This window comes from Oncorhynchus gorbuscha, unplaced genomic scaffold (assembly GCF_021184085.1).
Source record: "Oncorhynchus gorbuscha isolate QuinsamMale2020 ecotype Even-year unplaced genomic scaffold, OgorEven_v1.0 Un_scaffold_103:::fragment_2:::debris, whole genome shotgun sequence".
Lineage (NCBI taxonomy): Eukaryota > Metazoa > Chordata > Actinopteri > Salmoniformes > Salmonidae > Oncorhynchus > Oncorhynchus gorbuscha.
In genome coordinates this window covers 174,767-192,166 of record NW_025744396.1, presented here as the reverse complement: position 1 = coordinate 192,166, position 17,400 = coordinate 174,767, and the positions used below count along the sequence as shown (strand labels likewise).

The following is a 17,400-nucleotide window of genomic DNA, read 5'->3' as shown; positions in this document are numbered from 1 at the left end:
CTCATCTGTGGTAAGTTGCAGATACCTCTGAAAATGAAGGAATCAAAATTCTAAAACAACAAATGTAAGTCATATTTTACATTGCTGGACACATATCAATTAAACAACCGTCGACTAATTGATTCAGTCAGAAAAACTTGTGTTGAACTGATCCGTAGAATGTGATATGGTTGCCTGTGTCTGGGTTTCTGTTGTGGCTGTAGGTGTACGTGTACTGTAAATGTAGTCGTTCGTAATGTTAGGTGGGTGTTTTAACTGAAAATCCACCGTCTGGCTGTATCCTCTATTCTCCAACTCATAGTAGTGATGTATTGTCTTTCAAAGACATTTATCAATAACAGAAGGGGGCTAGGGAGAGTAGGGGGCTCAGGTCAAAACACAAGCTGGAATATCATTTGTCAGAATACAGGGTGCATGTGTGCATGTATGCATGTATGTGGGGGTGGGTTGGAGGGGGGTTGTACTCTCTGTCATACTTTAATGGTTTTAATATGTCCATTTCAGACATCAATCTAAACCTGTGTATCGGTGCCAAATCTTCAGCCTCCCCTCTGCGAAGAGCTAGTTTACTATTTTTCCTGGGCTACCATAAATATATTGAAGTGCGGGCTAATTGGGTACACATGTGTAAAACTGTAAAAATAAAATAAAAAAAGATAGACAAGAGGAGAGGGAGAGACAACCGGGAGCTTTCAGCAAGGATGTAATTGGTTTATTATCCTCTAAGGCTGTTTAGCCAGACCCAAACAAAAGGTCCCCGTCTGAAACATAATTTCACTACATGGCAACAAAGCACTCCACCCTGGCACATGCAGAGACAAGCAGAGACTTTGTCCTCCTTATCACTTTCTCTCTCTCTCTCTCTCTCTCTCTCTCTCTCTCTCTCTCTCTCTCTCTCTCTCTCTCTCTCTCTCTCTCTCTCGCTTTCTCTCGCTCTATGCACATGCTCACCAGTGGCTACGGACTTGTAATTTACTGTGACACTCCTGTAGCGTCTTTGAGTGAGGATGTAGTGAGTTGTTTTCACTATAAAGTTAAAGATGTCCCTCTCTCAGGTCTTAGCTCTGTTGTGTTGATGACAAGATGTGTCCCTGCCTCCCCTGACTCCCCAGATAAATTAGCCCATCTGACTTAAATGTAAATGTAAATGAACCCCCCTTTCAGTAGGGAAAGATTACTGAAGTTAATTTGACCTGTGAATCAGCCCAAGTGGAACGAAGCAGGAGTCAGATTTGGAGGCTCTGACTCAGTCGATCTTAATGTCTCGCCACGCTCGGAGACGGCTGAAAGGCTTTAGTCTTTAGGGGTGTTCCTCCCCCCATTTCCCTATATAGTGCACTATTTTTGACCAGAGGTCTATCTGCCCTGGTCAAAGAAGTGGACTATGTAGGGAATAGGATGCCATTTGGGACGCCGGCCATGTTGATGGAATAACCAAGAGAGGCCCGGGCCAATGGTTGCAGGTAATAGACTCCTGATTGCACAGACCTTTCCTGGCCAATCACGTTAAGCGACAGTGAAGGGCGTCTGTTCTGGTTCCGAAGCGCCTACCTTGATGTCGCCATGTCGACGAGGGGGGAGAGGAGACGCCGGAGTGTGGAAAGGTAACTGCTGTCATGTTTTTTCTGTCTTTCTTTGTCTCTCCACCACCTGTCTCTCTCTCTTGTCCTCTCTCCACCTTCCCCTCTCTCTCGCTCTTTCTCCACCCCCCTCTCGCTTCCCTTCTCCCTTCCTCTCTCCCTCTCTCAACCCCCCCTCCCTCTCCCTTCCTCTCATCTCTCTCCAGATGTTTGTGAAGACACTGTTTGACTACGAACCAGCGGAGGACAAAGTCATCCCGTGTAAGGAGGCGGGTCTGACCTTCAAGAGGGGAGATATCCTTCAGATCATGAGCCAGGATGATGCAACCTGGTGGCAGGCCAAACAAGACAGCCATGCCAACCCCCGTGCCGGCCTCATACCCTCCAAAGAGTTCCAGGAGAGGTGAGTGAGCTACCTAGACAGATCCTAACTACCTACCCCCGTCCCACTCTCCCTCCTGTCACCCTCTCCCTCAGCTTTGTCCCCTTCTAACTGTTCCAGGAGATGTGAGCTACGGGTCAGACAGCTCCTCTACACTCTCTAAACTATGTACTTCAACTCCACCTCTCCCGCATAACCCCCTGTCCTCCTCACCCCCTCCCCCATAACCCCCTGTCTGCCTGGCACCCCCCCCCCCCCCCCCCCCCAACACCCTGTCTTCCTCTCCTCTCCACCTTCCCCCCTGGCCCCTATCCCCTTTTCTCAGCCAGAGGCCAGGGTGGGGCCTGTCTATATGCCTGTCCGTCTGCCACCCTCATTACAACCCCAGCCCAGCCCTAGTGTTTCACTGCCGTCACAATGAAAGGAATGACTTTTTCCCTCTCTCTCTTTCCTTTCCCCCCTTCCATTCCTCTCTCCGTTTGACTTTTTCTTCCCTTTCTTTCGCCTGGCCTCACACTGCCAAAATACTTTGGATTTCCGCGCACGTCTGGCCCGAAATGAGTAATGACAGAAAATGATAGCACTGGTACTGATCCACTTTGGAAGGGGAGCGGATGGAAAATCGCACAGTGGCGTGCTTAGATGGCTGCTGATGTGCAGCACAGGGCTGGAGGGCTGGGGCAGTTTCTTGGCGGCCGACGAGCAGCTTTTTCAATAGCAGGCATTGTGTTTTTTGTACTTTCTTATCCCACCTCTCTCTCTTTCTCCCTCTTTCTCTCTCCCTCCTCTCTTTTTCTCCCCCTCTCTCTCTCTCTTCTGCTTCTTCTTCCCTTTCTTTCTCTCTCTCTTTTTCGTCCAAAAGAATGAACTGAATGGATATTTAAGAATGTTTCTGGGTATCATAGCAGAAAGTGTTTATTAATCCCAGTGCGGCTGTGAAAGCTAATGGTTTTATTGTGCTTCTTCTCGCTCTCCTCTCTGTCACTCTCCTCTTTCCTCTCCTCTTCTAGAAGAGTTGCACTGCGTCAGCCCGCCGCCCATGTTTTTCAGGCCCAGAAGATCTCCAACAGAAGATCATGTAAGAATATATCACAACCACACACACAAGCACACTCAGAGATCATCTATGAACATATCTCCTGCCACTAGCCAGTCACTCCCTCGGTGGAACAGAACAGGTGCCTTAGTGAGGGCCTTCAGCATACCTGACAGGGAGTACATGGGGATAGCTGTCAGGAGACTGGTCCACTAGGCTCATATGTTTATGATGGATTAACGATCAGGTGTTGCAAGGCTGCAATGCTGGTGCTCGTCTAGGGAAATGTTGTGTCTGGCTTGCTCCCTCGCACCCTCCCTCTCTCTGTGTTGATATGTTGTATATTTGGGGCTGCCCTCTGGAAAACCTCTCCCTATCCACTATAAGTGCTGCTCTGCCAGGTTTAATGAAGAATTACTGATCCGATAGGAAGGAGACTGTATGTGAGGATGTGATAGGGGCTCATTCTCAGAGCTGTAAATGAACCACCCGCTAGCTGAGCACAGCTCTGGTTTACACATTAACGTGTTTTACTGTGTGGGAACATGTGGTCCTTCTGCCTCAAGACTGCACCACACACACACACGCACACACACACACACACACACACACAAAGACTCCCTGAAACCGCCGGCTAGGCAGTCTCACGACAACACACACAGACTGACAGAACTTAGCTAGGAAAACAAGCGGCTGGAACAGACAGAGGCCTCAACACTTCACTATTTCACATGTTAACTCACTAATAACCACACACACTTACCTGGTGCTGTAATAACACTGTTATTATGACACTTTACAATATTAACAGTGAAGTGATTAACAGGTAATTACAAGGTAATTAACACTTTAGACAGAAACCAACTTTGTCTGTCCCGAGGTGTTTATTTCCCCATGCAGCCCCAGAGGTAGCTTGTCAGAGTGTGTGTACACAGTACCTCTCAGGCATGTCAATGTGTGTGTCTGTGTGTGTGTATGTGTGTGTGTGTGTGTATGTGTGCGTGTCAAAGTGTGTGTCTAGTACTGTGTGTACACACTGCTTCTCAGGCGAGGAGGTGTTTATTCCTTTTTTCTGTTCCCTCTCTCCACCCCTTCGTCATGCGGCCTTGATCCCTCCCTCCATCTCTCTCTCTCTTTCGATCTCTCTGTGTGTTCTGTCAATCTCCACGTCTGACACATATCCAGTAGAAAAGCCGAGGAGCAAACAGGTTCTTTACCGTAACATATAACATTACTCATCTGGTTCCTAAACATATGAGCAGAATACAGATGCTGCTGGATTGGATCTGGTCTGGTAGCACATACAGAGTACATGTATGAAATAGTCTAATATAACTAGTGTATATAACTAGGCTTCTCCAAGCTTGCTGCTGATGGTCATTAGTAGCCTACCAAACTTGATAACTGCCTGGTACTCAGCACTCTATTGTGCCTCTAATCACTCTGACATCCATGCAAATGTCATTGAAAATCTAATCAAACACTACACGAGAGCCCATGAGCTCATGTTGCGCAACATTTCTATAGACTATGCAATTATGCGAGAAAACAGAGTAATGGCCTCTGTTAAAAAGAGGAGGTTCCCATCAGCTTTCTATAGGCTCGGCCTACTATATTTGTTTCTCAACTTTCCTAATATTAAGCACATTGCTTACCTTTACAACAGGAGTATAGTCTACCTGGCTGGCATGAAAATGAACGATGGGAAAAGTGTCCTCCATTCACTATTTAAGTGCATAGATGACATGTATTTTTTCCCCCTGCCCCTGTTCTGAGTGAGGTGCATGATAATAGTCCATTCTAAATGAAAACTAATTTCATACATATATTATTTACTATATGTGTCACGGTCGTCCTCCTCTTCATCTGAAGAGGAGAGGCGAGAAGGATCGGAGGACCAAAATGCGGTGTGGTATGTGTTCATCATGAATTTTAATAAAGAAAACACTGAACAAAAACAATAAACGAAATAACAACCGTGAAGCTAATGAGAACTGTGCTGAAACAAGCAATCAACATAGACAATCACCCACAAACAAACAGTGCAACCCAGGCTACCTAAGTATGATTCTCAATCAGAGACAACTAATGACACCTGCCTCTGATTGAGAACCATACTAGGCCGAAACATAGAAATCTCCAAATCATAGAAAATCAAACATAGACTGTCCACTGTCAGGATTTGGCCAGGGTTGTTCCGGTTTTTGGTCACTAGATGCCCCCATTGTGCCTTTTGACCTTTTGTTTTCCCTTGATCCCCATTATTATTTGCACCTGTGCCTCGTTTCCCCTGATTGTATTTAAACCCTTTGTTTTCCTCAGTTCTTTGCTCTGTGTTTGTATGTTAGCACCCAGCCCTAGTACTCTGTGAACTCTTGTTGATCCCGGTAGACTCTCTTGTGGAATTCTGTTTTTTGTTCTTGTTTATTTTTGAGTATCTTTTGAGGCTTTTTTATGCTATACCTTCCACCTTGTGGATTTACCTTTTTGTCTTGGAGGATTACCTTTGTTCTTGTGGAATTCCTTTTGAGGTTGTGGAGTTACATGTTTTCCTGAAGAACTTCACTTTTTACTTCATTTACTTCATTAAATACACCGTCTCAAGTACTGCTGTGTCTGCCTCTTCTGGGTTCTGCCGTCCTGACACCCACCCCAACTCACGCCCTGACCATACTAAATAATTAATAAAAAATAAAAAAAATAAAGGTCAGAACGTGACAATATGTAAAGACAAGATTCAATTAAGAATAGTCTGATGGGCGACAGTATTAGCCTATCACTTGTGAATGATACAGTATATTGACACTTGTAAATGATGCCCAGCTTGTTTGCAGTAAGGAAAGAAACAGCGCTTGTCTTTTATTTGTGTGACTTTTTCAAATCATAATCACACAACTCATATAGCCTAGCCCAAAGGCCTATGTGATTTGATGGATTAACGATCAGGTGTAAGCCCTACACTCTGAAACGCTACAAGGCTTGCAATGCTGGTGCTCGTCTAGGGAAATGTTGTGTCTGGCTTGCTCCCTCGCACCCTCCCTCTCTCTGTGTTGATGGTTTGTATCACAACTAAAGTGGCCAAATAACTTCTTCAAATGATCAACTTTACAACCGGAGTTTCAATTTTGGGGAAGAACATTTTCACCATAAAAATGCACTTTTATAATAAAGCATTACATGCATAATCACATTTGCGGTCATTTTTTAAAATGGTGAAATGTATTTTGATGGTGTAGGCTTTATTAAATTGATTTATTAGACTAAAATATAGATGTTCCAAACGTCTGCGACAGTGGCTTGTAGGCTATACATGGAAGCCAGGAGATGCTAAATGTGTTTATGTTAACGGTCAATTACTGTGAGACCGGCAGTTATTTGCTTGACAATCACCGGCTGACAAAAAGTTATGACCACCAAAGCGCTACGCACACGCAGCACTAGTAGTATGTAATACCTGTGAATGTGTCCCAAATGGCACCCTAGTCCCTATATAGTGCACTTCTTTTGACCCAAGTCCTATGGGTTCACTATAAAGGTAATAGGGTGCCATTTAAGGGACACACTCTCTTTGAGCAGTAGGTTAATGTAATGCCTGGGTGTGTATTCTAAATACTGGGCGGCAGTATGATGAATATAATGTACCTGTGTTGAGTAAGAAGTTCCAGTCTCAGGGTGTGTCCCCAATGGCACTCTAGGCCCTATGTTCCCTTTGGGCCATTGTCAAACGTAGTGCAAAGAGAATAGGGTGCCATTTGGGACATTATCAGATTTTGATGTATGAGCTGGGAGCTGTTCTCTACTACTCTACACTCACATACTCTACGGTACTCACTGTACTCTATAGGAGTTACTGGACATATTGTTTGCACTGTATAGGAGCCATGTCTACTTATGTTTAGTTACCAACCCTCTCTGAGGCAACGTAGAGAATGACATAACACAGAAGAGGGAGTGAAGAGAGGGGGAGCCAGAGAGAAGGGGTAAGAGAAAGGGTAGTAGAGAATCTGGAAACGGAGGGGAAAGATTCAAGAGAAACCGAACAAGAGAGACTGGAAACATTGTGGGGAATGAAAGGTGGAACCAGAGAGAAAGGGAGAGTTAAAGAGAGAGAAAGATCAAAAGGCAGGAGGTGAGAGAGAGAGATTCAGAGGCATAAGGAGAGAGTGTCAGAGAGAAAGAGAATAGAGAGAGTATGTGACCCTATGGTAGCCAGGTCAGGAGGAGGGGAGGGCGAGTTCCTCTTGTTTAGACCAGGCTCTAGTTCAGTCAGCCCTGTTTGGCTCTGGCCAGTCATAAAGCATTAGCTATTTGAAAGATACCAAAGATACCTGCTGTTACAGCGGGAGATGTGTGTGTGTGGGTGTGCGTGTGTGTGTGTGCAGACATGCGTGCATGCACCTTTGTGTGCACGTGAATGTGTGTGTACATACGTGTGTTTGTTTGTGCGTGCCGGGGGTCCGGGGATCTTAGTGTTACCAGCCCAGGAGCAGGAGCTGTCTCCATCGGCTGGAACAATATTGATCTTGGACTGAAACGGCCTATCTAGCTTCACTTAACCGTGTCCATGTAGGCCTTATAAATAGTCTCATTCTCCTTCTAAGATGTACCCTATGCTGGAATAATGTAGATCTATGCCTTAAAACATTTTGTAGTAAAAAGCTTTAGCCTCAGTTGCTTTTTTTGAATAGCATCCATAAACATAGTTTGGTTAAAGTATTTTTTCCTGAATTTCACGGTGGCTAGTCTAGGCTGGTTTTGATACCTCTCCCTCCCTCTCTTTGTCTCCCCTTCCTCCCTCACTCATCTTCCCTCCATCATTACCCAAACCTTGAATCATGTCCCTCTGCTGTTCTTCTCTTTATCCTCTATCCATCTCGTTCCCTCTCCTATTTCTCCTCTACCCATCCTCTCCTCTACTCTCTCCTACTCTCCTCTACCCTCTCCTAATCTCCTATACCCGTCCTCTCCTCTATCCATCATCTCATTCCCTCTTCTTTCTCCACGACCCAAATTCTTCTACAGTCTGACAGAGGCTTGACAGCCTGACAGCTTCCTGAGCGATTTTACTATAGCATGTCTCTCACATGCAAATCCCCTATAGCTCATCTCGCCATGCATTATTATAGCACACTACGTCTCTCCATACATTATTATAGCATGCCACGTCTCTCCATACATTATTATAGCACGCCACGTCTCTCCATACATTATTATAGCACCCCACGTCTCTCCATACATTATTATAGCACGCCACGTCTCTCCATACATTATTATAGCACGCCACGTCTCTCCATACATTATTATAGCACGCCACGTCTCTCCATACATTATTATAGCACGCCACGTCTCTCCATACATTATTATAGCACGCCACGTTTCTCTATACATTAATATAGCACGCCACGTCTCTCCATACATTATTATAGCACGCCACGTCTCTCCATACATTATTATAGCACGCCACGTCTCTCCATACATTATTATAGCACGCCACGTCTCTCCATACATTATTATAGCACGTCACGTCTCTCCATACATTATTATAGCACGCCACGTCTCTCCATACGTTTGATATGTAATCACTCCCCTGTCTGACTGTATAGTAGTTAGGAGCGCTAGCCTAGCTGCCAAAAACGTGGGTGCACTTATAGCTCACCTTGAGGCCTTCTCTGTCTCTCTCCCTCCACAGGTTACTGTTGTCTCATCAGACACACGCTCACTTTCTCTGAACTGCTGAAAGATTTAACCGTTTTAAAATGGAATACTACTAAGTGCCCATGAACCTGGCCTTCCCTCAACTTATAGAACTATTTCCAATCTCAATTCAAATGTATATAACTATTTAAAGTCTCAACAGACAGAGGAGTTCAAAAACAGTTGAATCCAGTTTAAACTCAGTTTAATTTCAGCCATGAAGGTTGTCGCGATAATGTTCGATAAGAGACCACACTTGACATAGTGTTTTGAATGGCCTCACAACTAGCTGCTTGAAGTTTTAGTATTACAAATAAATAATCAAATAATAAAACCGTCAACGTCAGAACAACTCATAACACAGTGTGTTAGTCATTCATCTCTGTGCGTATACATTTCTGGACAGACACACATTATTAACATTCATTCTAAAACTCAATCATAAACAGATTACAGGCAGAGGAGATCAAAGGTTCAAATGCAAACCAGCTCCCCTCGTTACCGGCGGTTATGGCAAGACTGTACACAATCTATCTAACCGCCGTCGTTCCAATCTCTGTCGTCCCAACGTATGAAAACTATCTAATTTCATGTCATCTGGAAAATTCTGCCCGTCCCGGTCTCATCCTGACCATAAAAAGGTTGAGTTTGTTTAAGGGAAGGAAAGAAGGAAGGCCATCTCCATCTGTGTGTTGGCCTCAAGGCAGAGTGACATCAGCCCATAACTCAGAGGCATTCAGAGCGTGTTGACTGGGGGTCATTCCACAGCCTCTTCACCGGTAAGGGGATAGCTGAGAAATGAGTCTCGCTGCCAAGGAGGAGGAAGATGGAGAGAGGGAGGGGGACAGACAGACAGAGATAGAGAGAGAGGGACAGAGAGAAAGGTGGAGAGAGACAGGGAGCTGGAGAGAGGGACAGAGTGATGGCGGGAAGGAGAGAGGGAGAGACTGGATGAGTGGGTCAGTGGCCAGGTAAAGAGCTCACTGCGTGATGAGAGAAGACATCTGCAGGATAGGACAGTGCTGAGCTGATGCATGGCCTGTGTTGGGAATCCCTGCCCTGTAGTAGCCAAAAAAAGTGTCCAACATATCAAAATATATTTGAGATTCTTCAAAGTAGCCACTCTTTGCCTTGATGACAACTTTTCACACTCTTGGCATTATCTCAACCAGCTTCATGAGTTAGTCAACTGGAATTAATTTGAATTAACAGGTGGAATTTCTTCCCTTCTTCATCCGTTTGAGCCAATCAGTTGTGTTGTGACAAGGTAGGGTTGGTCCAGAAGATAGCCCTATTTGGTAAAAGACCAAGTCAATAGTATAGCAAGAACAGCTCAAATAAGCAAAGAGAAATGGCAGTCCACTTTAAGACATGAAGGTCAGTCAATCTGGAAAATTTCAAGAACTTTTAAAGTTTCTTCAAGTGTAGTCGCAACAACCATCAATCGCTATGAGGAAACTGGCTCTCATGAGCACCGCCACAGCAAAGCAAGACCCAGAGTTTCCTCTAATGAACTCATACTCTGCAGCAGAGTTACCTGCCTCAGAAATTGCAGCCCAAATAAATGCGTTGCAGTGTTCAAGTAACAGACACATCTCAACATCAACTGTTCAGAGGAGACTGAGTGAATCAGGCTTTTATGGTCGAATTGCTGCAAAGAAACAACTACTAAAGGAAACCAATAATAAGAAGAGACTTGCTTGGGCCAAGAAACACGAGCAATGGACATTAGGCCGATGGAAATCTGTCCTTTTGTCTGATGAGTACAAATTTGTACAACCGCCTTGTCTTTGTGAGATGCAGAGTAGGTGAATGGATGATCTTTGCATGTGTGGATCCCACTGTGAAGCATGGAGGAGGTGGCGTGATGGTGCTTTTCTGGTGACACTGTCAGTGATTTATTTAGAATTCAATGCACACTTAACCAGCATGGCTACCACAGCAGTCTACAGCGATACGCCATCCCATCTGGTTTGCGCTTAGTGGGACTATCATTTGTGTTTCAACATGACAATGACCCAACACACCTCCAGGCGGTGTAAGGGCTATTTGACCAAGAAGAGGTGTGATGGAGGGCTGCATCAGATGACCTGACCTTCACAATCACTGACCTCAACCCAATTGAGATGGTTTTGGATGAGTTGGACTGCAGAGTGAAGTAAAAGCAGCCAACAAGTGCTCAGCGTATGTGGGAACTCCTTCAAAACTGTTGGGAAAGCATTCCAGGTTAAGCTGGTGAAGATAATGCGAGAGTGTGCAAAGCTGTCATCAAGGCAAATGGTGGCTACTTTGAAGAATCTCAAATATAAAATATATATTTGTGTAACACTTCTTTGGTAACTACATGATTCCATGTGTTGTTTATAGTTTTGATGTCTTTACTATTATTCTACAATGTAAATAAAAACCCTTGAATGAGTAGGTGTGTCCAAACTTTTGATTGGTACTCTGTCTCTGTTTCTTGGAGCACACAGCTCCTGCAGTAGCATAGCATCCACCAACCCAGGCCTTCTCCCCCCCAGCCACAGAATCCAACCACAGAGACACCATAGAGGCTAGATGTGAGGCAATGTCCCCCTCTCCCCTCTTATTTACCCCTCTTCCCCCCTCCATCTCACCCCTCTGTCACCCTTCTGGTGAGGTTTCATTGTGGAGCTCTGTGACATGTGATTACAATCCTCTCTCTCTGTGTTTCCCTCTGGCTCCGTGGGGTGCCTTGGGGCGTCCAGTGACAGTCTGACTGCACTGCAAGAGCTATAGCCTCATGCAGCGTGGGCGGTCATGATGGCTCGACTTCTCAGTAAATGATAGGGTCTACTGTCACAGCAGGCCCCGGCGCGTAACGACAATACCAGGACTACTTTCTTACTCTCTCGTCTCTAGAGTAGACAGACTACTGCTCACAAAATGTAGGTCTGGAGGACCAAAATATAAAAGTCCCTTATTAACTAAAACTTGAAGATTTTGGCCGGCTACCGCTGTCTTGCTAGTAGCTACCATGCGCTTCGTTCCCTGTCAATACTTCATCCTGCGTGACGTTATCACATGGTTTTCCGTCGGTCGAAGAATGCAGAGGAATAAATAGTTACTACTAAACTATTACTTCAACTTTCCTTGTTGTGTGCAGATAGCCAGGAGATGAAAGTAGGGGCACAGTGTAATGAGTTCAGTTGGCTTTGAAGGTCGATAGACATCACTGTCACGCACATTCTCTACTTCCCTCTCATATACTCTCATTCCTTTTTCCCTCCCTCTTTCACCTCACTCTCTTTCTCAGCCACTGTTCTCTGATCTCTCTCTTCAGTCTCTTCGGAAGATGGTTTTACTTAAGATGTCACATTACAATAGGAGGAGGCAGCATCGGAGAGAACATTGCTGTGAACACACACTAACATGTGAAACAAGATGTCAGATAAAGGCTTCTCATTCACATTACCAAATCCCACTTAAAAACAACCCTTCACCACGAGAAGCTTTTAGCGTGTATCCTAACCTCCTAACCGCCGGTTCGAGAAACAACTCCATTCTTTTCCGTGATCATTCCTGACTGTTGTTATGGCTAGCCATTACCTTGTAGCGTGATGCAACATCTGCCCGCTCTGCAGTGCGCTCTGGGAATAGCGGCCCGCTGTAAGGTGAGCTCGAGGCTCTCATAGATGCAGTCCTGTATGTTTTGATTTAACCCTGTTTGCTGGAATTGGGACCACATGAAGGGAAGGAAGCTTTTTAAGTGGCTCCAAATATTCCCCTCAGTGTGCAGAGGCTGGGGTCTGGATGTATGACCTCCCCTCTTCTTGGGGTTCGTCCCAAATCGTACCCTATTCCCTAGAGAGTGCACTACTTTTGACCAGAGCCCTAGGGGCTCTGTTCAAAAGTAGTGCACTATATAAGTATTAGGGTTTCATTTGGGACACAATCCTCTTCTCTCCCCGCGCCACCACGGAGCATCTCGTCACTGCTGTGCTGTGGCCTCACCAGACTGCTATGTGGTTGCATGGGCCTGCATTGGCTTGGGTTATTGGGTTAAGTGATGCTGCCACACAGGACAGTGTCTGTATCACTAGAGATAAATACTCCTGCGTGTCCCAAATGACTCCATATACTTTCTCTGGACCACAGCCCTTAGTGTGCTACATTTGACTAAAGCCCCATGGTCAAAGGTAGTGCACTATATATAGAATAAGGTGCCATTTCGGGCACAGCTTATTTCTATGGTCTGTGTCACAAGAGACCAAAGCATAGTTGGATGAGTCTCAATTGAAGAGTCATGAAAGATGTTGAACATGTTTTCATGTGGAGTTTTCCTGAACGCTCCAGATACTGTGCCTCAATTTTTATCAAATGTTTTTCCCAACTCATCAGAGGACAGTGGATTTGTCCCAAATGATACCCCATTCACAGAGTGCAATACTTTTGAGCAGGGCCCATAGGGCTCTGGTCAAAAGTAGTGCACTGTATGGGATAGGGTGCCATTTGCAGACAATGTGGTGGCCTGTGGTGTCCTCACAATTAACAACAGACAACATGCGCTGTTGAGTTTGGTAGGTGTCTCTTTTCTGTTCTCCTCTTCCCTTTTGCTTATACCACTCCTATATAATCTCTCACTTTTACCTCTTGCTTTCGCAGCGCCTTTCGAAGCTGAGGAAATAGAAGGTACTGCTTGTCAGACTAACTGCTGCTCACCTAGACTTTTGACCAAAGCCCCATGGTCAAACGTAATGCACTATATATGGAATAAGGTGCCATTTCGGCACCTTAGAGACATAGCAGCTCATTGGCTAGGGACCTAGCCAGCACCTCAAGAATGAGACCTGGCATTTGCTGATCAACCTGTTGACATTACATCGCTGTGTATCTGTATCTGCATCCCAAATGGAAACCTATTCCCTTTTGTAATTCCCTCAGCTGGTCAAAAGAAGTGCACTACTTAGGGAGTAGGGTGCCATTTGGGACGCAGTTTTATGGTAGCGTGTCGGGGATGGGGGAGCTCGGCAAGCTCACCTCCTCTGCATTCCTCCCATCTCCCGATCCCCCCATATCCCACTGTTTGTGTTCGCCTGTCTTCTCATGTTAACCGAAACGGTTGTAAAGAGGAACGTCGGGTGTCTCTGTCAATTTCCCTGTTAAACACTCCTGCTCCGAGGAAACCAAGATGAGCTTAAGGTTATTGTATTTGCTGTGCAGAGCAAATCTTACCGAATCTTCCGCTTTCACTTACTAACTTATCACTTTCATTAAAACAGACATCATTTAACCGAGCCAGGGATAGAGTCTTATCCCTTCACACGCATAGCTGACTGTAGCTGCTTGTAACCTCCTCTTTGGTCCAGCATAGCTTCATGCTATGTAAGATGCCATAGCAGGGCCATGCCATAGCTAGCCGCAGAACCAGGCTCTCTCTCTCTCATGTACATTGTTCTATATGGTCCATTGAATATATGATATCAAATGATGTATTACTGAATGTCTATCTTATTCAGTGGGAAAGGTGAAGTGTAGTCTGATGATGTGTTTGACCTACCTGTTTGTCTGTGTATTTGTCTCTCTTCCCTCTATGGTACTGGGCTGTGCTGTTAACCATGCTCAGTGAGTCTGTGTAGATGGGTAGGCCAGCTGGCTCGGTTTGTGATCTGTTATGCCTGTTGCTCTCTAACTCCTGTTCTTGTCTTCTGGCTACCATGCTCTTCACTCTCTCTCGTTCTGTCTCCTCTCCATCGCCAGAGGATGACGGTCGGTTCTGTGGCTCTGGCCTCTATTTAAACGGATACCACTTAGGTGAGACATCATCTGTCCCCCTGCGCAGCTTGTCCCTCGCCCCCTGCCATGCAGTAGCTGTTCCAGACACTGTCCCTCCGCCCCAAGCTATACAGTAGCTAGCAGTTAAGACCCCATGATTCAGACCCTAACAGTAGTGAGACAGACTGGAGTGTGTGGTCATGTCCCACAGACCCTGCCCTGTGCTTTGCTTGCCAATATGTCCTGTTCTCTCGCAATACAGTAGCCGACGTCTCCCCTCTTTCCTCAGTCTGTGAGCTGGCATGTCATGGAGGCAGTGTATAGATTGCAATACTTATGAGTGCAATTGTTTAAAATCCTGTTGTCCCTACATGTTCCTGTTGTTGACATTGTCTTGTTTGTGGTGCTATAGTGCCCTGTAGCAGTGTATCATGGATTTATAATTTTTTAGGCATCATGTCATAAATATTTTGGGTTGTACTGTAACTATGCTCTCCTGTTTGGGTCTAGTGAAATAGAGCTCTGTACATGTTATATGATTCATTCGGGTTAAAGGGACAACTTCTTTTCCATTCTTTGTTCTGAAGGTCCAGACGATTTTCTTCCCGTCAGTTCTGTTGATGTGGTCCTGCAAGCCTCCTCTCTCTCTCTCTCTCTCTCTCTCTCTCTCTCTCTCTCTCTCTCTCTCTCTCTCTCTCTCTCTCTCTCTCTCTCTCTCTCTCTCTCTCTCTCTCTCTCTTTCTCTGTCTTCCCTGTCGTTGATGTGGTCCTGCTAGCCTCCTCTCCTCTCTCTCTCTCTCTCTCTCTCTCTCTCTCTCTCTCTCTCTCTCTCTCTCTCTCTCTCTCTCTCTCTCTCTGTCTCTCTCTCTCTCTCTCTCTCTTTCTCTGTGTTCCCTGTCGTTGATGTGGTCCTGCTAGCAATTACGGCTAGTTCTGTTCTGGAACCATCCTCTGGGTTCTGGTTCCAATTCTCTTTGCGTGCAGAAACTGTTCCTCATCGTGTTGTTATTACCACTGTCACTTTCCCGACAAATCATAAATTATAATCCCATCAGAGTACCACAGAGTGTCCTGGCTGCTTCTCCCAAACCTCCTCTTCTCTCCCCCCTGTCTCCCCGCTCTCTCTCCTTCCCTCCCTTCTTCTCTATCCCTACCGTATACACCAGGCTACGTGAGGCTCTGTTGAGGTGACGAGGCGGTCTAGTCTCTGGACATTCCGAGGCACACTAACCCATTTAGACCAGTTGATTTCACAGGAGAGCCAGTGTACATTTAGTTTAGAAATAAAGACTTTGAGTTATGTCTGCCAAGCTCAATTGTCATTCTAAAGGGATGACCTTTCAAACACCCGGCTGTTTTCTAACACAGCCGGGTGTTTTCAAACACCCGGCTGTGGGATATGGTCAAAAGTAGTGCACTTTATAGGGAATAGGATGCCATTTGGGTCACAGCCTCTGTGTTTGCCCATGTTGTCACAATGCCCATATTATGAGGTTGCTGACCTCAACTTCTCCTCTTCCTCCCTCTTCCTCCCTCAACCCCAAACAACCTCCACTGTTGGTCCCAGTTGCACATTTTGGGGAATATTCAGTGGTGGAAACTTTCCTTAATGAGTTAATTTTTCCTTGCCCACGAACATTCGGACATCCACCAGAGATGATTGCAATACAGTCTGCTTACTCTATGATTTGCTTGACCTTCACTTGAACTCTGTTGAACTCTACATCCAGAAAATGAGTAGATAAAGCATGTCTGGTTGGAGGGGTGTATGCTGGGTGAAGAACATTGAGATATCTCTTCCAATACACATTGCCTTTGAGCATCAGAGGTGAACCAGTTGCATACACAGCTCGAGCAAGACATTCATCAGCATTTCTCTGACTACGTTCCTCCATTGAGTCAAAAAAAACTTCTGATAGTTTAACGTGGTTTCTATGTCCTAGTGCACTGAAGCACCATTTTTCCTGAGCCTTCAAGGGGGGAAAAGTCTCCTAAAATAATAATATCTCTACAAGCGTCTCTCTACAGTCATTGCACATTGCATTACATTTCAGGCTGTTGTATGTGGTTGTATGATTTAAAGTCGGCCAGGACTAATAGCTACGAAATCCTAGAACACAGATGCTTTTTCAATGCCACTGAGGTTGCTTTGGGAGCTGGAGTGGGGGAGTAGGGGGAGGGGAGGAGAAGTGGGGGTTGTCTTCTTCTTTGGTATGTTTGTGTTCCCTCTGTCTGTGATGCAATGTCTGTGTTATCAATTCCCGAGGAACTGGCCTCAGAAAGCCTAGAAGAGAGCTGTCTTTGGAGCAAGTTGAGATTCCTGTGAGATGCTTCTCAAGTGCAGAGTCAGGAGACTGAAGAAGAGGGCCGTGGTCAAAAGTAATTCACTATATAGAGAATAGTAGGAGTGGAAGGAGGACCTTTTCCTGAAATGCCTTCCCATCTGCCCCTGCCAGGCCCTAAACACCGCTCTGAGACCTGCGCTCCGTCTCAAACCAAGAAGAAGAAGAGAGTTAAAGAAATCATTAAGGGCTCAGACACACCAATAGCATTTGCTGGCCGAGAGTACTTAGCACCTCTTACATGTAAACTGTCAGCAAACAGATGGGTGTGCCCTAAAACACAGTGTGTAGAACGATCGCCAGACATGCTGGTTCGATGTGTGCCAACCTTAAAGGCGGCTACAAGCACCACTGTGTCAATCGACGTGTATGCATGTGCAAGGGCGGAGTCTGTTCTTTTTTTCTTCAGATCTTCGTTGCATTCCACCCAGAAAGAAAGTCTGCCTTGTGTAGTGGATATTGACTAGGGGCCTGGGGAGCCAGAGTAGCTTACCAAGCAAGAGGAGCCTTGTGTAGTGGATATCTATTAGGGGCTTGGGGAGCCAGAGTAGCTTTCTAAGGAAGAGGAGCCTTGTGTAGTGGATGTCCATTAGGGGCTTGGGGAGCCAGAGTAGCTTACCAAGCAAGAGG

The 17,400-nt window shown here is 45.6% G+C and overlaps 1 protein-coding gene across 2 annotated transcripts in view; it reads left to right on the top strand.

Annotated features, from left to right (window-relative positions):
- The window catches only part of LOC124016882 (MAGUK p55 subfamily member 7-like), a 276,920-nt gene that overhangs the window by 188,117 nt on the left and 71,403 nt on the right, over window positions 1-17,400 (top strand). For both annotated transcript variants that reach the window (XM_046332224.1, XM_046332223.1), the window contains 2 exons: window positions 1,787-1,983; window positions 2,973-3,040. In XM_046332224.1, the coding sequence (XP_046188180.1) occupies window positions 1,787-1,983; window positions 2,973-3,040 (265 nt within the window). The remainder of the gene's footprint in view (window positions 1-1,786; window positions 1,984-2,972; window positions 3,041-17,400) is intronic.